This window comes from Camellia sinensis, chromosome 14, assembly GCF_055761805.1.
Source record: "Camellia sinensis isolate YWXY chromosome 14, ASM5576180v1, whole genome shotgun sequence".
In the NCBI taxonomy this organism is placed as follows: Eukaryota; Viridiplantae; Streptophyta; class Magnoliopsida; order Ericales; family Theaceae; genus Camellia; species Camellia sinensis.
In genome coordinates this window covers 79,167,407-79,195,267 of record NC_138974.1, presented here as the reverse complement: position 1 = coordinate 79,195,267, position 27,861 = coordinate 79,167,407, and the positions used below count along the sequence as shown (strand labels likewise).

Below are 27,861 nucleotides of genomic sequence, written 5' to 3'. Positions count from 1 at the left end.
CTGGCATCAACTTTAGCGTGGTAACAGCATACACACGCCCTACCGATCTCTGCTCCACCTGCTCACCCCACGAAGTATAAGTCTGATGCACTAGTTGAGCTGAAAAGGCTCTCTGATTGGCCCTCAAGGCCTATGTAAACTGTGCAGGCTGGTGGCTCTCTGTCTACCTCGAACAAAACGCATTGGGTGTGCCACCAATTGTGGGGAAAACCTCTTCATATGCTCTGATTGCCCACACTGATAAAAAATAGATGGCTACCCTTTCCCTTGACGCTGGTTTGATAACAAGCCAAAGACAATGCAGACCGCTGCCCTCTTACTCTCTGTGGGCAAGCTGGAGACTTATGGCCCAACTGACCACACTTAAAGCAAGTGAAATCTCCCTGACTACCTCTCCCAGAACCCGAACTCGGTACTGAAAAAGTGGACCTCGACTGAGCTCCCTAGGACTACTGTTGGGTAGAACCCTTCTGCCTCTTATTGTCCCCTTAAGCATCCTAACTCCTCTTGGATCCCCTCATCCGCTCCTCCTCCATCTGCATCATGGTCTCAAGATGAGCTACCGACTCCACGAGTCACCTGTAATCTCATCGAACTGGTTACCTTGAAAAAAAGCTCAGTCCTTAAGCTTTTCTTGAACTCCACATAACGACGCTCCTCTATCGCCACTAACTCTAGTGCAAACCTTGATAGACTAGTAAATACAGCCTCAAACTTGGCCACCGGTGTGTTCAACTGCTTGAGCTTTGAGAACTGCTTTCTCAGCTTTTCCCTAACAGTGGGAGGTAAGAACTTGTCCTGGAAAGCATCAACAAAAGCCTCTCAATTTACTCCAATGTGCTCAAACGCATGCTTCCACCATTGACTCGCATCTCCTTTCAACTGGAAGGATGCCAAGGTCACTCTCAAACCACCATCTTTGATGCCGAGCGTCTCAAACGTTTTCAACATTTGTTCGAGCCATTCATCCGCTTTCAAAGGCTCTTTTGGATCACCTAAAAACTTGTCCAGGTTAAACCGAAAGAACTCCCTCTTTAAGAATAATGGCCCTGCTTCAGCTACTTGGGCCTGGACTTGATTCTTAGCCCTGAGAATGTCCATAGACTCCCGCAATGCTCCGATCATCTCACAGGAAAAAGTGCCTATGGCCTGTTGACCAACTGGTTTGGCCACATTGTCCTGACTAACCCCTTCCTCTTGTCTACTACGCCTACCACCACCACGTCTATGTCTTGGCATCCTAATGAAGGTAACAAAAGAGATTAGCACATTTACAAATGTGCTAAAACTAACTCACTCATGTCCTAATGTGGTGGACAACAGTAATTCACTCCACATAAGCACATAATCACATAAACACATACGAATTTCTTTCCCGGATAATGATCCTCCCGTGGCTTTACCAGAGTTCCAATTAGAAACAGTAATGATCAAGTGCTCTTCTAATAGGACTTCTAGAAACTCGTAGACCCAATCAATATCCTAGAAATTAAATTCCATACCCATATAGGGGTGTTTTGGGAAGTTGGTAAAAAGCTTGCTTTTGGCTTTTTACCAAGTTTTTTGGCTTTTTTGGAAAGTGATTTGGGAAGTTGGTAAAAAGCCGGCTTTTGGCTTTTTTGTTAAATATTAGTTTATGTTGTCACATCACATTAAAATGACCAAAATACCTTTACCCTTCTTATGAAAATTACATTTTGACCCATGTTTTTGTTTGAATTATTCTTTTGAAATGTAATATAACACTTTTTAATGTTACGCACTTGAAAATTTTAAATTATTAAAAATATTAAATTATTCAATGTTGCACTATACATCACATTAACATAATAAAATTCTTCCCACTAAAATTAAATTTATCAATTTTTTTGCAAAGAAATTGCACTATTCCCATCAATTGGTAAAGCCCGAACAAGATTACAGCCCAAGATGACCTCGATGTCGCACCAACTCATTCCGAATTGATTTCCTAACTTCGTTCATATGTACGTCATCATCGCCCTCTGGTTCACCATCATCGTCATCACCAGCACCGTCAACATTTGGCATGTCGTTGAAACTAAATGTCTCTGCATTGGAAACTTTGTTGAAGGCTTCATCGTCGTCGGAGTTGCGGCATATAAAATTATGTAGTGCCATTGAAGCCCCGACCAGTGCCACCTGCACTTTCCCATAATCATATCAAGGCATGTTATGTAGGAATCCCCAGCGTGCTTTCCATACTCCGAACGTATGTTCAATTGCACTCCGTATGAAGGAGTGCATCGTGTTGAAAGCTTCGTTTGCATTTCTTGCCCGTCCAGTAGTGCGAAACTCTTCCTGGTGGTATTAACATCCCTTAAATGGCGCCAAATAGCCTTTTTGGTTCTTGTACCCCACATCAACAAGGTAATATTTTCCTGGTTGTCATAAGATAATTTTGCATTAGCAACATCATACTTCAATGAAATGCACACAACTAACAAAGATGTGAACACCCTTAATTCAGCTAACCTTCCTCTGGGGTGGGGAATTGTTTGGCCGGGTCCTGTGTTACTTCATTAAAAACTCTTCTGTCATGTATATTACCCTCTCATCCGCAAGAGATAAAAGTAAAGTACAAGTTGAAATCACACACCACGAGCATGTTTTGCATGGCCCATCCTTTACGGCCAAAATATGGCCATGCCTCCTGCGCTGGGAGATGTGCCTCCACATGTGTACCGTCCAACGCAGCAATACAATCCTAGACATGCACACACAACAATTACGTAAGCAACATGGATGAGCACATGACGCCAAAAAATGTCATCCCTTGTCAACAAAGATGTGGTTACTATTCATGAAATGTTTGGTAAATGATTAAACTGACCCGGAATGGCAAATAGTGTGCACGTGTGAACAACTTCATTGCTTTAAGAACGCACATTACATGACGCCATATTATTTCCCCCGAGTGTTGGAATCGGTCTTCAATATCCCAACTCGAGAAGCCCTGCAACACGAATATAAACATGCCGACACTCTCAACTACATCCACACCATGGGGACACTGTGGTAATGAGAGACCCAAATCCTCAACTAATATCTTGTACAACAATAAGAACATATCCTTTGACATCTGAAAATTTCGTTGAAATGCTTCATTCCGACCTCAAAGCATTTCCTCCATCCATAAACGACCGGTCAATGATGATGTGTGAAATGGAGTCCTTTCAACATATGCGTACTCATTGGCAACACATGCAATTTCCACTCATATCATTGATGTCGTCGATTCCATTTCTCCGATCGTCTCTCGTATTCACGTATTTATTTGCCTATTGCATTCGACTCCAGAGCTAGTACCCTCTTGCGGATCCATGGACGCTGCAAACCACAGCAAAAAAACTCATACAAGAATTGCATACACTTTATAAAATAAGCTGGATTGGAACCTTTAATAATGGGGAAAAAAATAAGGAAAAAAAAAATCGAACAAAATTTTCTAGGTCTGTCGACCGTAACCACTTTTTACAGTTTCCAACATTTGCTTGGCATAAATTGGGTTCCAATAAATACATTAAATGGTTGTGTAAATAGATGTTAATGTCAGGCATGTACCACACCTTTGGCGGGGTTATGTCACTGTGGACTGAACCAAAAATGAAATTCAGCAATTTCTCCACATAATGGAAATTTGGAAGACAATAACGACTAAACTGATTAAGGGCTACCAAGCTTTTGTTTCCAAACAAACAGACCATCATCTCTATATATAGCAATTGTTTCACAAGTGCCTGTACCACATGCAATTGTTTCCATGTGATGTATGATGAACTACAATTTGACAATACCATGCGATTCATGTACATGCTGAAAAGTTGTTGACAGATTCTATTCTCATTTGAGATAGCACTAGCAAGTATACGCAACAGTATGTTTTGGCAGCACCAACATGTGACAAACAAATACATACATAAATACTATACAAGAAATATTAAAACAATTACAGAGGTATAGAAAAATAAATAAATAAATAGCAACCAAAAAGCAATAAATAAGTTAATTAATAGATACAACCAAAATTAAGTAAATACTTAAATACATACGTACAGAAACTGTAAATAAATAAATAAATAGAACCGAAAATAAATAAATTAAATAAATTAATACAAAAATATAAGTAAATGCAGGGTGAAAATAAAAATAAATAAACATGTAAACACAACCGAAATTAACTAAATACATAATTAAAATTATTCACAAATTGTAAGTAAATAGAATTATAAACTGAACCAGAAATAAATAACTACAGAAATTGTATTTATTTAACAAACTAATTAGAAACTTAAATATATAAGTAAATAAATAATTACAGAAATATAAATAAACCAACACATGAAATGAAAAATAAGTAAATAAATAAAGAAAATAAAAATAAATATATAATGTAGCAACTTCCAAAATTAAGTACATGAACTAATAAATACCTACAGAAAATGTAAATAACTAAATAAATAAATTAATACATCAATATAAGTAAATGAAAAAATTGCACCACAAATGAACAACCACATAAATAAATACTGAACTTTTCACAAGAAAGTAGCACATAAATGTTGCAATTCTGAACACACTATGACATACAAATCTGAAAGGTAGTACTCCATGCATACACTAGATTCCATTGCCTTTTTCATTTGAGAAGACCAGCATGTGACACAACAGAGCCATGTACTGGCTTGTACACTTTGCAGACATTACCCACGTCATATGCTATGGGTGAGAACCTACTCCCATCGACCAACATAAAGACAAATAAGTTCAACCTTGCAGCAATTAACATAACGAAAAAATAAAAATAAAAAACAAAACTGCTTCTTAACTAAAAAAAGTAAATTTGACAACAATAATAAACTATAATAGCATATAAATAGTCGAAATGTTTCCAAACTTTACTAAGTGCACCCATCACAAGTGCAATTAACGAATACACTACTGTCAAACATATGGTTCTTCTAAACACATATTTTCAAAAAAACATAGAAAAAAAAAAAAAGAGTGCAGAACAATCAAGTCTCAAAACATTTAAACTACAGTACCATGGCAGCACAACAAAAGTAAGTGAAAGCGCAGAAGCTTAATCCATATCAACCAAACCATCACTCCCGAATAAATGTACGTCCCATTCACGTTCCCTGCCAACATTGGTTGTCGTGCAGGCACGCTTCTCTTTTAACCAGTTGACAATGTAATCCTGGGGGAATGACATGATGATGTCGCGATTATTGGGTGAATCCATTTTACCGCAAGCGAATGAGAACAACTTACCGCCTGGCTCCAATCTAGGCTTGCTCATTAGCCTTGCAAGACAATCCCCAACAGTGTTCTCGTGACAACATATTGCGTTATTTTCAATTTTGAGCTTTGTTTGTTGAAAGCCTCGACAAGGTTGTCCATGCTACTAGCGATAATACCAGGCGCTGGCTGCTTGTGACGTTTTGCATTAGCTGATCCATTAGCGGCAGACTATGAGAGAGCATTGTCGAACAAGGAACCATCCACCATGTTCTCCCCAATAGTATCATGGCCTGGACATGGTGGTGTGCCAGCACTGAGAGGTCCCATGCCGCTGTCCTCGGTTGCTATGGTCGCGGCAGCATCATCATCACGCAGTTCAGTTGGAGTCCATGCATGTTTACCCCATCGCAACTGCACCAAAGTACACCCGTTCCATGAGCTCGAAGTGCTCTAAAGGCTTCGTCTTGAACTTTGCACATTAGTTGTTCATATGAGACAAAAGAATGCACACATTCGTATTATATAACCAATTACATAAAAATTAATCAGTTCCAATAATTAATCAGAGGAAATTGTCACACCCCAAACCCGCCCCTAAAAGTTTGGGCATGATCATTTCAGAAACGAACATCAAATTCGATATGTATAACATATGGGGCCTGAACGGAAGCATTTAACAACGCAAAATAACATCCATTGAGCTAATACAAACATGCCAGGATCATACACTTAATATCAGGTACTTTAATGTATATTAAACACACATGTAATTATATATATATATATATATATAAATATACAGACCCATCCCCGAGTCTAAGGATGTAACAAAACTATGTTGAGGGAAGTTAATCATGTTTTATAACATCAGACAAAAGATTTAGTGCACCAAGTTAGAAGCTCTGCAAGGATTCCACAAAATGAATGGGCTTCATCTAAGTGCTTGGACGTACTGAGGTTGACAAAAGAGAAACGGGTACAATGGGTTAAGACTGACCTCCCGGTTGGTTACTTACAGTGACAGACATAACACGGAGTGAGCAAGGCTCAGGGAATAATAGTACATAAACAATTTACTGAATAAACTCGAATTGTAATGTACGTAAGTGCAGAGAGCATATGTATAATCTTATTCTGTAAACATGTTCAGAACGGCCTTGGACCAACTTTTATACAGAGTGGCTTCAAGCCCAATAACATACAGATCAGCCTCAGGCCCAATAAACTTTACAGATTGGCCTTTGGCCTTACAGACTTTATAGATTGGCCTCTGGCCTAACAGATTTCACAGATGGGCCTCTGGCCCAACAGACTTTACAGATGGGCCTCTGGCCTAGATATCAACAAAGCGGAATGCTTCTAAAGTTGTACAAATGTACACAGATTTTCCAATTGTCCCAAAAGGCGAGCATAGTCAATTTGCGAATAACAGAGCGTTAATAATAATTATTAACATTTAGTAAATGTGCTACAGTAGTACTATTACTCATAGTGTTGTGGTGGAGCGACAGTCCTTTCCGGTATGTGCCTTACATACACGCGGAGTATAGAAATTAGTTCGTTTCCCGCTTAAAACAATATCTGATTTGTTTCGCTTCAACGAATTTACAAACATTTAAGAGGCATCAAATACAGATTTTAATAACACCAGAGGGTTAAACAGGTAAAACAGAGCGAACAAAATTTTCCAGCATGGGCCGCACGTGTAGCTGTGAGCCCCGCACGTGCGGCAGTGGTTCCCGCACGTGCGGCTGTGAAGCCCCGCACGTGCCTTTTTTCCAGTAGCCAAAGACCGAATATCCTCTGTTTTCCGCACGTTTGGTCAAGACTTCTGTACGTGCGGCAATGCTCCCATACGTGCAGCCATGACCCTCGCACGTGCGGCGATTCTGCCCTGTTTTGGGCAGTCGAATTCAACCCAAAATTCAGCAAAACCAACACATTTTATGTACAAAATAAAGGTAAGTAATTCAGTAGGTTAACTCAACATCCTCATAACATGAATCACAATTATGATATCACAAAATAGACATGATTAGAAGCTTAATTGGGTCACAACTCTTCCTAATTTCATCTACAAAATCCAATTTCCTTGTGTTCATAAAATATACACAATACATATGTATAATTACATGGGTTGGGCATGAAAACCAAAGTTTAAAGTGTAATTCCTACACAACACTTAAATTAAGTCTCAAAACAACCAAATAATGAGAACAACTTTTCAATCAAGCATGAATCACACATGACCCTCAATCACAAACCCTTCCTCAAGTCCAAGTGAGGGTTAATTAAGATGGATTGAGCCTATCTTGAGCTTAAATCCCACAACTCTCTTCAATTTGCCAATCTTCCCTTGTTGAACTTCTTCTCCCCTGGTTCTTTTTCTCTACACTCTCTCTTTTCTCTCCCAGGAGATATTTGAGTTAAAGTTCATAAGTCAAATGTCTAGGGAAGCAAGTATATATAAAAAGTGAATAAAGACGAAATCCAATCAGTTTAATCATTCCAAATCAAATTTTTACAAAAATGCATATTATAAACTAAAAATCATGCTGATCACATGTATAAAGTCTATTTCAGCTAATCAAGCTTCTAAGCCTTCAATTTCTGATCTAAACATCTCAATTGTAACAAATTTTCCTCCTAGGTAACAGATATAGTTCCATAACCATATTTTTCACACAATTAAGTTTAAGCTCACACGGGATTCCACATTAGCCAGATAAATACACAATATAAGGGACAGAAGGTATACCAGGAAACATATAGAGGGTCGGGTTATTAAAGCAATAATGGAAAAGCATGCAAATAAGTGTAAACACATGCAAAGTTGTGCGGTGCACAAGAAAGAATTTTAACAATGTACCAACTAGTAATGAAAACATTAAAACTAATAATTGTAAAAGTGGCATAGTTATCTTGGATGATAACTTCAATGTATTCAGCAATTGCTTTGTTTTAGAAACTAGTCCCCAAAGCAAAATTTTGCATTATAAATCATAAAATAGTACAGGATTAAGGGAAAAAAAATTATTACACGATGTACCGCTTGCATTTTTGCCCACCTATGGTCAGGAGCTGTGAACAAACCCGTCTCTTGGTCATACCCAAGTCCTGTCAAGCCTTGGCTGGCATTCTCTAGCTTCTTCCACGCAACCCAATCTTTCTTCAAGTTGTCATACTTGTTTTTCATTTGTTTGGCTGAATATAAAAGGCCGGTTTTGTCCAAGAACTTGTTCGCAACGTTCTTATACCCACTCATCGACAATCCGCACGGTTGTCGGTTACCCGCGTCCATTTCTGCTATGATGAGTTGTAGAAATAGCTTTGTATTGTCATTGTCAAACTGGCATTTGTGGACTAGTTGTTGTTCGGTTGATGTAACTGCCTTACCTCTGTTCTTCGAAGGGGTATGGGGTGACACACGGTTCATTGCCATGGCAAGTGGGAATGGTGTAGTTAGAGTTATGAGAACTGCAATCCTGCTTGTACAATTAATGATGTATCAGTTTAACAAAATTGGAGTGTATGTTTTTCATGTCCACATCAGAAACCCAAGTCCATAGAAAATTAAATAAGTTCTACATTTACTAGTACAAAACCCCAACAGCGAACGATAGTCTTTATAACACTGGGGTAAAATATTATGCCATAAAGGAAGAACATAGTACTGAAAACAACAACATAGGTTATACAAAACAAAACGTACATGTCACAACATCCATGACAAGGCATCACATACAAAACAGTGACACAAAAACAACGACACACAAAACACCCACGACAGTCCTAAGCATACGTAGGCTCTGATCTATGCGAATAACGTCCACCCATAACCCCATATCGACAACATTAGGTGGGTGGTCAGCAGCAAAACGTTCACTGCGAAACTCGTCACACCAACCAACCCACGCAACACATCGCTATCGCACAAAAGTGAAAATACATAGTTAGACTGCATGATATGCGCCATAATAACAAATGAACAAGCACATGACTACTTGCATAAGAGAGGGACAACACAAATGCACCGTAGGACTAGGGCAAACATAGTACGCATGCCCTGGGTTTTTAGCAGATCTGGAAATCTTGACAACGTAATGTCCAAAGCCACATGCACACATTATTCGTGGCTATGACGAAGTGGCAGTTGACATAGAGGACGGCATCTCCGTAATCTTAGTTTTTATGTTGCCGACCAGTCAATCTATTTTTAGCTGCAAAATAGTATCAATGGTTAGGTCCAAGGTGTTTTGTAAGGGTGGTTTGCTTATTTTCATTTATTTGTGACACTCAGGTTCATTACTTTCATTCGTTGTGTTTCTTGGGTATTAGTTGAAAACCATTGTACAGTGAATAGTGTGGGTAATTCTGTAGTAGTTCTATCCCAAAATGTGAATTTAAAATTTTTTAGGTACAAACAGTTCACCCTTGGTGTACAATTTTATGTAAAGAATTCATGTCATATATTAGAGTCAACTACCACGTTGTGTATGAGGTTAAATAAGCTTCTCGTCTAACGAACAACTATAAACACAAATACACGCACTCAGTAATAGAGGCTACGTCATTATTTTGTTCTAAAGTGTGGACAAAGTGAACACTTGCAAATCCACACCATTTGACGTACGAGATAATGTCCGGAAATTAGGGATTAAAATTATGTGCCATGAATCTCTGGAGAATGGTCTTCGTATAAGTCAATGAATTAGTTTCAAAGGTAAAACCACTATATATCATTGTAGGTTGTGTAGTTTGAAATGTACACAATATTTTTAAAACAATTTCACTTTAAATGTAAACTCGAACAATTAATCTATCTATTATGCTGATGTGTCTTATCCTAATTTTTATTTTAAAAAGATTAAGAAAAACATACATAACAAATGTTCCTTATGAGCCTGTAATTATAGTGACATTGCAAGTACAACACTATTGCATGAGATCAACATTCATGTAAGTGAACAGATCATCAAGATAATTGATTACAACCTAGGTTAAACACACACATGCTAAGACCTTATGATTGGAGGGGCAAACATGTGAAACAACTAAGCACAAGAGAGCTTTAACAAAAGAAAAAAACAACAAAACCAAAAATGAAACTTATAACCATGTCTGTCTAGCTTCTACAAAACCCACATAGGGACTGCTCCACTCTAACTACACATCAATGTAAATCTACACATTATAAATGAATTACAGAAAATTATGAAAGTATGTAGATGTTGAAGGCTTAATTGAGCTAGAAGCAAAACACACAAAGCTCACAAGAACATGAGATAAAATGGTTTTCATACATAACAAAATAAATCTGGCGTTAAAGGCATTGTAATAAAAATAATGTTGTTGTACTTTGGGGATGAACCACTCCATCTTCTCTTCTCTTCTCTTCTCTTCTCTTCTCTCTCCACACTGCAATAACCATTGTGTTCCTCTTTGTCTCCTCATTGATTGCTTTTATTTTTACTAGTTGGCTGTATTGGTGGAGTAATGGGCACCCAGATAATTAAGCAAAGCGATTGAATTTATAGTCGAGTTTCATTGGAGTGCTGGTTTCTACATCCTTTGATGAAGTTTTGACAGATTAATGGCTGCTCATAACTTAATTCATTTGGTTTGTTCTTTAGTTTATTGAAGATGAAGATCAACTTTTTAGTGTATTCATTTGGTTTGTTATAACCCCCAAATATGCTACTCTCATAGAACTTCCAGTTTATTTTATTTTATTTTATTTTATTTTATTTTTCCAGACCTTTTTTTTTTTCTTTCCGTGTGTAACAGAAAGAAAAATCGAACTACAGCTATAGGGGAAGAACAGAGTACCACAAATGAAGAGGTACCTTTGTGTTGTTGTTAGGTCGTATAAACAGAACACGGACGACATATAACTCCGAAATAGAACATGATAGAGGTGGTGAGGGGTGAAGAGGAAGCCAAAAGCCTCAACAATAACGACATTCAATTGATGAAGAAAACAGAGGTGTAAGAGATTGCCGAATACAGTAACAAAATAATTTTGAACCAAAAAAAATGACACATGGGTTCCGTGCTTACTTGATGCTGCAGATCTACCGACGGTGATGACGATGAAGATGACTCCAGAGGAAGCTTCGGCGGTGGATACTTTCGTCTCCGATCATTAGACAGTTCGACAGTAACGGTGAGAAGAAGAACTGATGCTCAAAACAGCGGTACAAATGAGATGTTTTTGCCCTAGGATACAATTTCTAACCACGGAGGGTAGTAGCGTCATTTCACAGCTCACGTTCTGCAAAAGTTGCAAATGGTGTTCTGCGTTTTTAGTCGTTCATGTTGCGTTTTTCGAATGGGCTGAACACAGCGTTCTACTTGTGTCCCAAAAGACCATACAATCACATAAGCATGTTATCACATAGTGTACTATACATACAAATGTCTCTATCAAGCGAGACAAACCATTGTGGTAATAACCACTTGCCACATACCCAAGTATTCAAACTCGGTATGCTCTGATATCAAGTTGTAATGCCTCGAAATAAAGACAATATACCCCTCTCATAACAACCAATAAATAACAACATAAATGAATTGATAAGCTTTCATTAATCAGAGTTTGATATACAAAGAGTGACACATGATATATACATTCATAAATAGTACATCCTAAATCTACAGCATGTGTTATAAGATAGTGAAAAGAAATGAAAGCTAAATAGATAATCATACACCCTAAAGGCTTACATTTTCCAAGACAATGCTTTGGTAGATCAAAAGTGAGTATTAAGCTCAATACAGATAAAGCCCTAGGCTTATACAAAATTAAATACAAAATAACAACACTGAGCCTTCAGCTTCACAATCTTCCCAAGCTAAGCCCTTGGTAGAGGCATATCACTAGCACCTGAAAATGGTTTTTCCCACATAGGGTGAGCCAAAGCTTAGTAGAAATACTACAACACAATGTATAAATCTTAACAAAGCCATAAGGTTTTATGCATATGCAATGCCAGTACGAAGACATTTATAACCTTTTTTTCAAAAGCCGTGCTACACTAGGTTTATATCACAATTCTAAAAACCATGCCCTTTACAATAGAAAGAATGGGGAAATCTCAAACTAGTACAACCTTTCACAGATATTTGGTCTGCGAGAAACCATCAAACAACACCCATGTAAACGTAGCCTATACAAGCGCTACTATTGCCATTTTACAAATATTTCGTCCGGGGGAAACCGTCAAACGGCACCCTTGTAAGCATAGCCTATATAAGCGCTATTATTGCCATTTTACAAATACTTCGTCCGTGGGAGCCAGCACCCATGTATATACACGTTTATGGAGACTTTCACCCTGAACATACAAGCCAACTTAACGTGGTGATACACACTTCTTTCTAATGTTCATTCTTTTTTCTCAAAATCATATACATTTTGAATGTATTAAATAAGCAACAATGTTTAATGCAAATGGATGAGAAATTAGTATTAGTTCACCTAATTTTCATGTAATTTCTACAACACTCATAGCTATCCTCCCCCGATAGCCCAAAATAGATATCTCTAAACAGAGAAATAAATTTCATTAAAGATGCACTATTTCAAAATCTCAAGATGGGAGTGATAATACATATCCAACTCCACCATCATCATCAACATTACTTCAATTTCATAATTCTCAACATCAATTCCAATGTCTCTTTACAATCTCAAACATTCACATTTTAGGGCAAAACCCATTCTCTTTGAAAATCAATTTCAATGTAGGAAATACCTCATATCAACATATTTCAATTCCAATTTCATACCCACAAGCTTTTCCAAGAAACCATTTGAAAACCCCTCTTTTTGATTTCCAACCAAAACCCTAGATTTTTCCAAAATCTCCAAAACTCACAATATTGTTTTAGAAATATCAAATAACTAAATTCAAAATCATAAGAGGGTGCAGAGAATCCCTACCTCAAACTTAGAAAAGGAAGAAGGAAGAAAAGTCCAAAAGTTGACGGTGATGAAACAACGATTTGCTCCTATCAAAATGAAGCCCTTGACAAGCTCTACACTTAATGTCAAAGGAGCAAGGTAAGGAGATGCTTCTAAGTGAGTAGATTTGAAAATCTTTAAGCGAAAAAGTGAGCCTAGAGAGAGAGAGAGAGAGAGGGAGAGAGAGAGAAGAGTGACTCACGGTTTAGAGAGGGAAAAAAGAAGATAAAGTGAAGAAAAGGGCAAGTAAGGGCCCTGTTTGTAGTGCTAGGTTAAAGTGAAATAAAGTCCCAAAGTCAACCCAAAAGAACAAGTCAAAATCCCCAAGAAGTAGGGCCTAAAACTAAACTACAATCTTGAAAAAAAAAACTCACAGGGGTCGACCCCTGTGTAGGTGGTGTCAACCCTTCGGAAGAATTGACGAAAATTGACAATGTTGGTAGTAAACAAGGTGTCAACCCTAGTACCAGAGGTGTCGATATTAAATTCCAGCACCTAAACCTAGATTCTACAGTAGGCAAGGGTCGACCCTTCCCAGACTAGTGCCGACCCTTGAGGCCAACAACAAAAGACAAGTGTTGACACCACCAAGGCTAGTGTTGACCCTAAATTTCAGTAGCTATACCAAGAACATAGCAGTAAGATGGTGTTGACCCTAGGAGCGGAACAAGACAAACAAAATGAGGCAATGTCGACACCAACTAGGATGGTGTCGACCCCTGAAACCTAAACCAAACATAAAGGGAAAGGAATGACCATCACGAATATGGTTTCCCATATTCAAAAGTAATAAATGGGTTGGGTATAAACCAGAATCACTATATTTAGAGATTGTTTAACTAACTTGATCATCCAAATGCCCTTGGGTGGACGAACCACTGTAGTATTCTCATTTTCTTGCTAGCAGGTGGTTGGCTCAATCTATTCTGAAGCGTGCTCTCGAGTGAAGTTTCCTGTTTGGTTGTGTGGTCGAAAATCAACACCCACAATTTGGCACCACCTGTGGGAATTTAGTTAGAATAGATGGCCATTATCGTACAAGATCAACGTGTTTGCAACGACGAGTTCAGCGAAGATGGAGAATGTGTCAACATTCACAAAATTAAGATCCTTCCAAAAGTGATGAATGCAAAAATAAGGGGTCATGAGCGCTCCCGAGGAGATGAAGATGACCTTTAGGTAAAAAAGACATTGGCCTAGGTAAAGTAGATCCAAGATAGAAGATCATGGCCTAGGTGAAGGAAATCCAAGATGGAAGAGCATGGCCTAGGGGAAGCAGATCCCGGATGGAAGAGCATGACCTAGGTAAAGCAGATCCAAGATAGAAAAGCATGGTCTAAGTGAAGCATATCCTAAAAGACAAGATCTCGGCCTAGATGAGTAAGTCTGAGAAGACAAGAGCTCAGCCAAAGTGAGCAGCAAGTCCCAGATCCCAGAAGACAAGATCTTGGCCTAGATAAGTAGGGTCGAGAAGACAAGAGCTTAGCCTATGTGAGCAAATCCCAGATCCTAGAAGACAAGATCTATGCCTAGATGAGTAGGTCTGAGAAGACAAGAGCTCAACCTAAGTGAGTAGATCCCAGATCCAAAAGACAAGACCTCAGCCTATATGAGTAGGTCCAAGAAGACAAGAGCTCAGCCTAAGTGAGCAGATCCTAGAAGACAAGATCTCGACCTAGATAAATACGTCTGAGAAGCCAAGAGCATAGCCTAGGTGAGCAAATCCTAGATCCCAAAAGACAAGATCTCAGCCTATATTATTAGGTTCGAAAAGACCAGAGCTCAGCCTAAGTGAGCAGATCCTAGATCCAAAAGACAAGATCTTGACCTAGATGAGTAGATCTGAGAAGACAGGAATTCGACCTAGGTGAACAATTTTGAAAAGTTTAGAACTTATCGGAGGCGAACAGAGTTGAAATAAAACAAAGCTTACCTTACTTGAGATTAGAAGATCTTGATGGTAAGAAATTGTTGAGGCCTTGGAATGTAGCATAACGAAATTTAGAGCTCAGATTTAATGGTGTCAATAACATCAACCGAAGTATTAATAAAATATTAGTATCGACTTTGTTCATTACAAAATGTTACTTATGATTGTAAGATAAGACTGAAAAAGTCTTAAGGCAATGTTCCCATGGTGAACAAGGCGATTAATTTAGACTTGCCATGATGGCAGAGTTGAACTAAGTATAAGGCAATGCTCCTATGATGAACAAGGCGATTAACTTAGATTTGCCATGATGGCAGAGTTGAACTAAGTATAAGGCAATGTTCCGGTGGTGAACAATGCGATTAACTTAGACTTGTCATGATAGCAGAGTTGAAGTAAGTATAAGGCGATGTTCCCGTCAAAAAGAAGGCGATTAACTTAGACTTGCCATGATGACAGAGTTGAACTAAGTACAAAGCAATGTTCCTGTGGTGAACAAGGCGATTATCTTAGACTTGCCATGATGGTAGAGTTGAACTAAGTATAAGGCGATGTTTCAGTATGAAACAAGGCGAAACTTGCCATATTTTGGTTGGTTTGTGCGAAAAGTTGAGGTAGATAGTACTCTCGGTACACTAAGGTCAAGCCTCAAGTGTTTAATTTGGGCGAGCCAAACGCGATGACCTCGGTCATGGATGTGTAAGTTAGACAAGAATCAGGTGATGCATCCCATGGTGAATAAGACGATTAACTTAGACTGGCCATATTGGTAGAGTTGAACTAAATATAAGGCGATGTTTTAATGTGAAAAAAAGGTGAAACCAGTCATGTTTTGGTCGATTTGTGCAAAAAGCCAAAGTAGATAGTACTCTCGGTATACTAAGGTCAAGCCTTAAGTGTTTAGTTTGGGCGAGCCAAATGGATGTCTAAGTTAGATTTAGGCAAGAATCAGGCGATGCATCCTTAATGTGAACATAAGGGACCCTTAGGTTCACATTGGGGGGGTAGGAAGTATGAATGAGTATAACACTTGTGAAAATTTTTGGAAAAATATAACAAGTTGAAGTTATCCAAGATGATAGACAGAAGTTCTATCCGAGGCATGATAATCTGAGATGATTAATTATCCGAAGTGTTCTCAAATGAGATGATTCATTACTATCTGAAGTGTTTTAGCCCGAGACAAATGTTCAAATTATGCAACTTAGAAAGACGACAAAAAGTCCAAGTATGAAAACATACAAGGCATAAAGAAAAGGCCGTAAGCATATAGAAGCAGCATTCAACACTTAGACAAAAAGAGGAATTGCATTAAAGAAAGAACTTGTTCCATTACAAAAGAAGGCACAACGGCTCGACATGTTAGAAATTGTTCTACAAAAAGGATTACAACTGTTCAAAGGAAAATAAAAAGTACAAATGGAAAGAAAAAAATTCCTAAGTATCAGGAGCATTGTTCTTTGACTGATTGACCTCGACATTTGGCATTGTATCGGCCATGGTGATCAATGCATTCTTTTCAACTGCTATCTCAATGTCAATTTGTAGCATGTTGACCCTTGAGTGGGGAACAACCGCTGAGTGAGTTAACTTGGGCTTGCCAAGAAGGTAGAACTAAAACTAAGTTTTAATGATGTTCTAACGAGGAACTATGCATTTAACTTAGGCTTGTCGGGAAGACAGAGCTAAACTAAGTTAAAGAGATGTTTCAGAAAGAAACAAGGAGAAACCAACTATGATCTGGCTAGTTTGTGCAAAAAGCCAAGGGGGCAGAAAGGAGAGATGAGTTAATGAAGACTAAGTCAGTGATTTAAAAGTGATACTTGGTGAAATTTTCAAAAAAAAAAATTAATAAATAAGTCTTGGCCTTCTTGATAGGCCTTAGCGTCTACTCCTTGCTAGTTACTGCCTTTGCTAGTTTCTTCTCAACTTTGACAGCTTTCTTTTTAGCGACCTTAGTAATGGTCTCGGCTTTGGCAACAGTAACTTGGTCCTTTTGCTTCATTTGCTTCTCTTCTGAGATGTTGAGTTGCTAGAGGCATGAGCATGTTGGATTGACTATACGGAGATGGAGTGTATTGTATAGTTATGACATCAGGGATGTCAACAAGGTCTTCTATGACAAGAGTGCGAGACATGTCGGCATTGGTTATGGCAATGGTTACTTGCAGATAGGGGGATTGCAGGATTATCAAGGTCTAAGGTTGGGAGCTTATGACCTCGGTCTTTCCTGTTCCTAGTTCTAGCTGCAAGATTGTCGCTATGTCGGTGTTTGCACTGCCATTGAGATGGAGGGTTGATGCATGGAATAGCTAATTAAGTGCTTGGCTACTAGTCTTCAGCTGGTAGAGTTTGAATCTCAGGCACGAATAGAGTATTCATAGTAATGAATGCTTCTAGAACAACGATGATGGTTTGCAGAGGCTAAGAGAGAGAGAGTCTTGGGACACAAAGAAAGACGAAATCGGAAAGTGAAAAAGTTTTGCTAGAATGGAAAGAGGTAACAAATTGTAATGATTCAAGTTTCTTGGGAGACGTGTGATGGCTGATGTTAGGTGGCGTCTAATTGGGCGGTGTGTGTCAAATATGGGACGTATTGGGAACCAATGATGAGGTGACACGTCATGATGTTGGTATGACGATTGAGATAACATATTTTGAATCTTCATGTTTTTCAACTATCGAGTTATGACCTTAGCTAGTAATGCGATCTTGGTTGAGAAGTGTGATCTCGGTTGAGATGATGATTTCAGTTGAGAAATGCGATCTTGGTTGAGAAGTGCGATCTTGGTTGAGATGATGATCTCAGTTGAGATGTTGATCTTGGTTGAGATGTTGAATTTGGATGGGACAGAACTTGTTTATTCTTGGTTCCTAATGAGTTAATACTGCATGATCTCTGCTAGTAGTGCGATCTCTGTCGAGATGTTGGACTTGGATCAGATAGAACATGATGGTTCTTGGTTCTTGGTTCTTGGTTCTTGATTCTTAATGAGTGGACATGATTTTGGTCGGAAAAGTATCTCTAGAATGTTGTTTAGCCGACATGTTGAAAGATGAAACGATGTAGGTTCCATCACCTCAGATTGCCGAGATAATAGAACCTAGGGGTAGTTGTGGGGACATATTTTTTGGGTTGTCCATGTGGCCGAGATTGTTGGCCGAGGTGCCACGTGGATGGACCAAGTCGCCGAAATATGATGTGATCATATCTGAATCCGAGATATTCGGATAGAGGACAAGAGTCCTAGATGACATTAAGCTACTTGTTTGGATAGAGATGGGACTCTTGAGGAAGTCCATCTAATCTAAGTAGTGTGAGTTATGATAGATGTTATCCTTGTAAAGGATAGAGTCCCATGAAGTAAGACTTCTAGGAGAAGTTGGACACTGACTGTTATAAAAGTGAGGCACCCCGTGGGTCTAAGTTATGCTTTTATTTGTGACGCTTTTATTTGTGCATTGAGTATTTGTGTGAGATTTTTGAGAGATTGTTTCATTAACTTGATTGTCAGAGTGCCCCCGGGTGGACGAACCACCGCGATATTCTCATTTCCTTGTTAGCAGGTGGTTGACTCAATCTATTCTATCACGTACTCTCCAGGTAAGTTTCCTGTTTGGTTGTATGGTCGGAAACCAACACCCAACATAAAATAGTAGTAAAAAAGTTAAAAGTCATTAAAAATGTCAAAAAGTCAAATAATTATACAAAAAGTTCAAATTTTATTTCTTTTCTCTATTTACACGTTTTTTCGAAAAAAAGTCAAAATATCATCTCATACATACTAATTTTTTTTAGGAGTTTTCTTAAGTGTGCAAGTGCACACCATGTGCCACTTACACAAAAAGTGTAAGTGTAAGGTGTAAGTATAAGTATAAGGTGTAAGTGTAAGGTGTAAGGTGTAAGTAGGTTGCACATGGTGTGCAACCTCAAAAAAGGTGTAAGTGTAAGGTTTAATTTTTTACAAAAGGTGTAAGTGTAAGGTGTAAGTGTAAGGTATAAGGTGTAAGGTGTAAGTTGCACACCATAACCAAACCCTTTTTTTTAACTCATATTTTAGCCAAAAAGTCAAAAATTCTATTTCTTCTCTACTTTTTACACGTTTTATCGAAAAAAGTCAAAAAAATCATTGTAAACATATTAATTTTTTTCAATTCATATTTTGACCAAAAAGGCACAGAGTTACTAAAATAGTTAATATTACAAAAAGTTATGTTGCTTTAAACATTGGGCACAATATTCTGTCTCTAAAATTTTTATTTTTATATTTTAATAAACTCTAAACAATATTATTATGTTCTGAAAATTTTATATTTTGAGATTTTCATCACATCAAGTAGTTGAGAGTGCAATAGAAGATAAATGAATATAAATTTCAAAGACAATCTTAACATTGGCAAGTAAATCAATATGACCTCAAGTTGTCTTACAAATGTGTACACTAAGAAAAAGATTCATACTATAACTAGCATTTTTTTTTTTAATAATTTTTTTCCTCCATAAATCTCAATATCCAAACAACATATAAATAAATCTTGAGACCACGTAAGAAATAGTTATACCATTCAAAAAGAAAAAATAATATTAATAAAAAGAGAGCCCGAATCTTTTAGCCAACTACACTATTTTTTGTCCCATTCTCAATTTTATTTTGGTTGCATTACAGTAGTTCCCTTGTCTTTTACATAATGTTCAAAATTGGTAACTCTCAATAATAATAAAAAAAGGGGCATTGTTGTAATTCCATTGAGTTAAATAAGAAAAAGGCAAAAAGTAGAGTGCTAAAAAGGGTGTGTAATAACTGAAGGGGTTGGAGAGAGAAAAATGACCGTTGGTGAGATCCTGAGTTCCAGTGAGGCCCGGCATGACCATGGATGTTCCAAAGAAGAGAAAGATCATCTAGTTCGAAGCACTAAGAAGATCAAAAGTATATCTGATTTAGTTGATGATGGTATGGAGGTACAGAGCTCGGTGGATGATACTCAGGGGAAGGCGAACCCTACCCTTTCGATACCTGAGGAACCTATGTTGGAGGCCCCCCTGAGCCAGCAAAGGGAAATTAGCCTGAAGCTCCAGCTTCTCCCATGGAAGGGCATTCAGACCAAGTTCGATCGTTCAAACAAGCTTTGCTGCGATCTCGATTTAATGAATGTGGAAATGAAAAAAAATTTAACTGTGATGTTGAGACACTCTCTTCGGATGAAGATGATTTGGCCAACGACATAATTCCTGAGGGCCACATGGAGATCAATGAAGAAAATAGGATAGGTATTCCTAAAGTTACCATACCAGCAAATCTACTAAAAAAAATTAGGGATCCTTGGAAAAAAATGTTTAATTGTAAGGTTGCTAGGGAAGAAAATAGGGTAGAAACTGTTTATGATCAAAATGACAAAGATCTGGGGCCTTCAAGCTGACTTTGAAGCCCTGGACATTGGAAATGGTTTTTTTATTGTCAAGTTTGATGTGATGGAAGATTATACAAAAGTGTTCACAGGTGGCCCATGGGTTGTTCTAGATCACTATGTGACGGTGAGAAAATGGCAACAAGATTTCAAATCTGATGAGCCTGAAGAAGATACCACTGCCATCTGGGTGCATTTTCCTAATCTGCCGATTGAGTATTATGATGAGAAAGTTCTTTATCATATCGTGAAGATCCTGGGGGTGCCTCTGAAGGTGGATATAAATACGACCATGGCAGCTAGGGGGAAATATGCTAGAGTTTGAGTGGAAATTGATCTTTGAAAACCACTGATTTCTCAGTTTTCTATAGGTAAGTATACATATGTTATAGAATATGAACACTTACATACTCTCTGTTTTTCTTGTGGCAGGGTGGGACATCGTAAAGAAAGTTGCAGCGATAATTTTTCACTGGTGACCCCCATCCCTAAGCATGACCCCACCGGAGAAGACAACCTCAGGAAGGAGGCTACTATAAATGGGCTGGACTCACATAATGGAAGAGATAAAGAAGGGCCAGAGACTGATAAATATGGGCCTTGGATGAAGGCCACCACAACGAGAAGAATGAAAGGCCCAAAAAATTCTAAACGGCCCAATGCCCATGTACATAATAGATTTGAAGCTCTGAGTAACGTAGAAGCCCTACCACGGATGATAGAAGCCCAAAATCCTTCAAGATCAATTCCTACAAGGCCAGACCAATCTGATTTGGGATTAAAACACAAAGACCATTCTGCCAAGCCAACAGACAATATGCTTAATTTGGGTTCATCAAGTGAATTGGACATGGATAACCGGAGAGAAGAGATTAGACAAGGCAAATAGAAGAGTTACACTACTGTAACAAGTTTTCAGAAGTCAGAACAGGAAGTAAGGAGGTCTATGTCATCCATCCTAGTCCCCAACAGCCCCAGGACTTTTTAACAAACTAAAGGAAACCTTAAGGTAAAGTTTAGAGAACCACCAGATCGTAATGGAGGAAGAATGAGAGAATTATCCAACAGAGAAGCATATTCTGAACATGCACAGAGTCTTGTTAATGCTTGCACCAGACAAAGAAGTGTTTCACCTTGTCACCTCAGAATGGTGGATAGAGGGAGCAAAGCTGAGAATCCAACCTTAGAGATAGATCGAAGCCAGCCAGGAGTGGCACTTCATAGCATTAACACCAACATTGTCAATGGAGGACAACCAGAGTAAAGCTAAGGGTTTTCTGGGCTTGTCTAACCAGAACACTCTCCCTACCCTTAACCAGTCATCTATGAATCTGTTGGTTTGGAATTGTAAAGGTGCAGGCAACAAGAAGTTTCATAGGAATATGAGGAAATTAGTCCAGATTAACAAACCTGATACGCTAATCCTTATGGAAACTAAGGTCGAGTTCAACTCTATGGGCATGTTCTTTAATATGATGGGTTTCACTACATCTTCTCATGTGGATCCCATTGGCAGAAGTGGGGGTATTTGGTTAGTTTGGAACCCCATCCTAGTGAATGTGAGAGTCACTGAGGCCAGTTCCCAGTTGATCACTGCCACCATTTCGAGGCAAGACTATCCTATTGGATTTTATCTGCTATATATGCTAGTCTTATTAGTCAAAAAAGGATGAGCTGTGGAATAATTTGGAAAGAACTTCCCAAACTATCACTGATCCTTGGCTCTTAGCTGGGGATTTTAATGATTTTACTTCTCTAGATGAAAAAAAGAACCATGTCTGGAAGCCAAAACCAAAGTCAAAACCAAAGTCAAGACCAAAGGAGAGCTCGGAAATTTACTGAGAGGGTGAACAATTGTAACCTGATGGACTTGGGATGTACAGGTCCTAAGCTCACTTGGTCTAACAATAGAAAGGGGTGGGCCAATACTATGGTGCGACTTGATAGAGCCATGTGCAACATTGAATGGAGGACGAGCTTCCCTGATGGTTTGGTCCAGAATCTCCCTCGTACATACTCTGATCATTCTCCTTTGATGATCTTCACTCAAGGTAAGCACTCTTTTAACCATGTTTGTAAACCCTTTAAATATGAAGTTGCTTCATCTCTCATGAAGAGTTCCAGTCAGTAGTGGATTCTAATTAGAAGTCCCCCTCTTCATCCTTGTTGGATAAGCTTGATAACCTTACTAGTAAAATCACTGTTTGGAACAAAGAGGTGTTTGGTAACATATTTCGAAAAAAAAGATGGTTACTTGGTATAATTGAAGGAATTCGAAAATCCCAACTGTGTAAATTTTCCCATAACCTCCATCTCTTGGAGTTGGATTTGGTGGAACAATATAACAAAATCTTGTACCAAGAGGAGCTCCTTTGGTTTCAAAAATTGAGGTCTAGATGGCTTACCCTGGGGGAAAGAAACACTAAATTTTTTCATCTTTTTGCTTTAGCTAAGAGGAGGAGGTGTAAAATTGTCATGCTCAAGAATGATGCAGGGACTTGGATTAATCAAACTGAGAGCCTTAAAACTCTGGTTATTGAGTATTTCAAGAACCTATTTTGTTTCTCTTCTACTGTTGGTTTGGCTCATTGGAATAATCACATTGCTTGTAAAGTTGATGTTACTGATAATCATTCTCTCACTAAGTCTGTGACTAATGAGGAAATCTGGCAGATTGTTAAACAAATCCAGGCTTTCAAAGCTCCTAGGAGAGATGGCTTCCAAGCTATTTTCTACAGTACTTATTGGCCTATTGTTGGGCCTGATGTCTGTGCATTTGTTCAAAATTGTTTTGTCAACAAGTGTATCCCTCCTGTTATCAATAGAACATTTGTGGCCCTGATTCCCAAAACTGAGAATCCTGAGACTATTAAACAATTTAGGCCTATTAGTCTTTGCAATGTGACTTATAAAATTATTGCCAAAATCATTGTTAGTAGAATCAAACCCCTTTTATCTAAACTTGTCAGTCCTTACCAGAGCAGTTTTGTTCATGGGAGAACTACCAATGATAATATTATCATTGCCCAAGAAATTATCCATACCTTGAACCAGAGAACAGGTAGGAATGGAGGGATGATTCTTAAAATTGACCTTGAAAAAGCCTTTGATCTTGTTTCTTGGGATTTTTTAGAACAAACTCTGGTGGAATTCAATTTTGAGGCTAATTTTATTGTGCTCATTATAAGCTGCGTGACTTCTGTGCAAACTGGCATTCTCTGGAATGGTGAACCTCTTCAAGAATTCAAACCTAGAAAAGGTTTGAGGCAAGGAGATCCCCTCTCCCCATATCTTTTTGTTTTGTGCATGGAAAGACTCTCTAGTATGATCATTGCCACCTCTGAAGGCAATCATTGGAAAGGCATTAAGACCTCCAAGTATGGTCCCTGTCTCACTCATCTGTTCTTTGCTGATGATCTAATGTTGTTTGCTAAGGCTGACTTGGCTCATTGCAATATTATCATGAGGATCATGTCTGAGTTTTGTGATTTATCTGGTCTTAAGATTAATGCCCTTAAGTCCAAGATATTTGTTTCTCCTAATGTTGATAGACATAAGGCAAAAGATTTGAGTGACAAGTGTGGCATTCCTTTAACTTCTGATTTAGGGAAATATTTGCGAGTTCCTCTCATTCATGGCAGAGTGAGTTGGAGACACTATAATGGCATTCTAAATAAAATGCAAATGAACTTGCTAGGTGGAAAACTAGTGTTTTATCACTAGCTGGCAGAACTACTTTAATCCAATCTGTTAGCTCTGCTCTTCCTGCTTATACTATGCAGACTGTGGCTCTTTCTAAAAAGGTTTGCAATGATATTGATAAAATGAATAGAAATTTTCTCTGGGGTGATACCCTAGAGAAGAAAAAAATTCACTTGGTCAAGTGGGATGTTATCTGTCAGCCAAAAAGGAATGGTGGGCTTGGCACTAAGAAAGCCAAGGATCAAAATCTTGCCTTGCTATCTAAACTTGGCTGGAAAATGATTAGTCATGAGGATGGTCTTTGGAAAGAGGTTCCTAAGTGTAAGTATATGAGGAACAATTGTCTTCAAGCTTGTTCTAGAGGTAAGAAAGCTTCTCATATCTGGAGAGGCATTCTTAACTCTAGAGCCATCTTGAGGAAAAGGGGTTAAATGGAGAGTTGGTAATGGTGCCACTATTAATTGTTGGAAGGACTGGTGGTATGGAGATAAGGCTTTTGAGGATCTTACCCTTAGTAGCTCTCAGTCTGCTCCCTTTTGGGAGAGTGATGTTAATGTGAACAACCTGCTATCTGAGCAAGGAAGTTGGAATGAAACTGTTATCTGTGTTATGTTGCCTCCTGCATTAGCATCTATCATTCTGAACAGGCCTTCTCCAACCTCTCTTGAACCTGATGAACCTAACTGGAAAGGCTCAGTAGATGGGATTTTCTCATCTGCTAGTGCCTATGTTCTGGTGAGTGGTAATCAGCCCCAAGGTGAGGATTGGCAATGGCTCTGGAAGTTACGGATTCCTCATAAACTGAAAGGGTTCTTGTGGTGTTGTATCCATGGGAAACTCCTCACAAATAAGCATCGTTTGAAAAGGGGTTTATCTTTGAAGGCCACTTGCCCCCATTGCTATAAAGAGGAGGATATGAATCACCTCCTAAGAGACTGCTTTAAAGCAAAAGAAGTGTGGTTTGCTATTTTTGGAAGGCATTGGTATTTGAATATGAGTAGCAAGCCTTGGAAGGACTGGCTTATTTGCAATTCAAAAAATAAAATCATTTTAATGATAATCTTACTGTCTGCACTGTTTTTATTGTTACTCTTTGGGCTATTTGGAAGAATAGGAACCACAAAGTCTTTAACAATAGTGTAACTGATATTCTTGACAGTGGCAGGTTCATCATGAATTACTCTAATGATATTCATCAAGCTTTTGTTATGTCTATTGTTAATCCAAAACCTGCTTTTAGACTCATTTCATGGTCTCTCCCACTTGCAGGTAGACTGAAGTTAAACACAGATGGTTGTAGAAGAATGGGAGGTAAAGGTGGATTCGGAGGTCTAATTCGCGATGAAAGGGGGACATGGGTGTGTGGCTATTATAGGGAGCTTCACAGTGGCACTAGCTTGGAGGCTGAACTATGGGCGATCTACAAAGGGGTCACGACGATTCTACAAAAGGGAATGAACAATGTAACCAATGAGACAGATTGTGAGCAAGCAATGAAGCTGCTAAAAGAGGAACCAGATGCTAAATGCCCATTCAAAGGACTGGTGGAGGATGCTCGTATCATCATGAAAGGTTGTGAATGTACTGTGCAACATGTGTATAAAGAAGGCAACCACCTTTGTGCTGATGCTCTAGCCAAATTTGGTGTTGCTCAACCTGAAGAGATCTTAGTGGTTAATGAACCACCAGCTGTTATTAGGGAGTTCCTAGTAGCAGACATGATTGGCATGTCTTGTGAAAGGGGTTAGGCCTGTGTTTTCTTTTTTATTTCCGTTGTACCTAAAAAAAAAATAACTAAAGGGGTTGTGACATTTTGATAAGATTTTAGAATATAAATTTTGGGATAGATTTTTTTAATATTTTTGACTTTTGTAAAAATATAAAATGATTATGGATTAAGTATGATATTTTATCTTATTTAACTAAAATAATTTATTTTATTTTATATGATTATTTTACTCCAAATGAACATTCCAAATAAGGTTTAAATGTGGGAAGAATGGAACAAGGAATTTAAAGGGTCAGTGTCATTAATAAATGTATGTTTATGATCTGACTGACAGGACAACGGAGTTTCAACTACCTCTGAGAAGCAACAAATTTATCACACTTTCTTATTTTTTTGTTTTTGTTTTTATGGAAATGGCGAAGCTGATGCATAGCGATGACTATTGTACGGTTAATAGGGTTTATCATGAGTTTTAAATGAGTTTTAATTTGGTGATTCAAATAAATTTATTTTTTTAAAATTTATTGATTAAAATATATTTGAAAAAAATTAAATTGATTAAATATTAATAGTCATTTCATAAAATTACATTTGTATTAAAAAAATGAATGGTAAGCATAATGTTAAATATAAAATTAAATGCAAATATAATTTAATGAAATGATTATTGTTATCTAATCAACTTAATCTTTTTATTGGTATGTTTTTATTCAATATATCTTAAAAAATAACTGATTTAAATTATCAAAATAAAATTTAAAATGAGTCTCATTGACTGCACAATAATGACGATTATACATATCCCATTTTCCTTTACCATTTTTATAATTGTTGTGCTGTGTATAAATTTCAAAATTAATAATACTATACTTATCATATATATATATATATATATATGTCAGAATTATTTTATTTATTAATATATTTCTCTAATGCAATGTTAATAACTAAACTTTTGAGAACGTTAATAACTAAGCTGAGCAATCAAATGATAAGAAAAGGCGATTGAAATAAATGATAATTATAATATTATTGTAAAATAAAAATAAAAAATGTTAGTGTGACATTAGCGTTATAAAATATCTATTGACTTAGCAGAGATGGAGATTCATAATCTATATATCGTGATGTTTGGACAATGCACTATTAAATTTATCTTAAATTATTAACAGAGATTAGCTTTGGAGAATCGACATTTTTTTTATTTTTTTTAATATGAAGATGTGACATTGCAATTGCTATTAGAGTAGATGAGATGTCTTATCATTTTGCACTTATTTAAACCAAAGTTGTTGGAATCAATTTCTCACCCGATTTGAATTGGCCTATAAAAATTATCATTTATTTTAATTTTGTTTCATGCATGATCTATATCAATATCTGTTAAGAAAAATAAATGATTTCCTACAAGTAAATCAGTCAATAGGAATAAAAACTAATGCGGAAAAATTAAATCAATAACGACACAAAAATTTTTACGTGTTCCCTCAATGCGAGATACGTTCATGGGATCGAAATCCGATTCCACTATCAATCAAAAAGTTTCCAAACGATTACAACTGAGACACGAATGGTCCCACAAATCACCCTTAGGTGAATTTCAAATAATCACAAATAATCAAGAGGAAAAATCCCATCAAATAGATGAACAAAAGTCTTCGAAACAGAATTGAAAAAGACCCAAAATAATAATCAAAATCAACTTCACCGAACCATCCAAAGATGCACTAAAACAGAGAACCCTTCGAAGCCAAACCGTCAGATTTTGACCATGCACTGTTGAAACTAATTTTTTTGCAACCAAACAAAACACCATCCCAATTGATCAAAAACTGTCGTAGCACACCCACAGCAAAAACAAACCAA

General features: G+C 37.7%; 1 protein-coding gene across 1 annotated transcript; it reads left to right on the top strand.

Moving 5' to 3' along the window:
* The first annotated feature begins 21,808 nt into the window (after positions 1-21,808).
* On the top strand, positions 21,809-26,014 carry LOC145807110 (uncharacterized). The gene is made up of 6 exons (XM_082905040.1): positions 21,809-22,088; positions 22,448-22,615; positions 23,014-24,206; positions 24,347-24,577; positions 24,738-25,249; positions 25,381-26,014. The coding sequence occupies exons 1-6, from the start codon at positions 21,809-21,811 to the stop codon at positions 26,012-26,014; spliced, it is 3,018 nt and encodes a 1,005-aa protein (XP_082761166.1).
* The last annotated feature ends 1,847 nt before the right edge of the window (positions 26,015-27,861 follow it).

Excerpts from the sequence above, each read along its gene's own strand:
- LOC145807110 (XM_082905040.1), top strand. The coding sequence starts at position 21,809 with ATGGAGGACAACCAGAGTAAAGCTAAGGGTTTTCTGGGCTTGTCTAAC. Across the intron at positions 22,089-22,447 it reads TCCCATTGGCAGAAGTGGGG|GTCCTAAGCTCACTTGGTCT; the intron begins GTATTTGGTTAG and ends TGGGATGTACAG. Across the intron at positions 24,207-24,346 it reads TTCCTCTCATTCATGGCAGA|ACTGTGGCTCTTTCTAAAAA; the intron begins GTGAGTTGGAGA and ends TATACTATGCAG.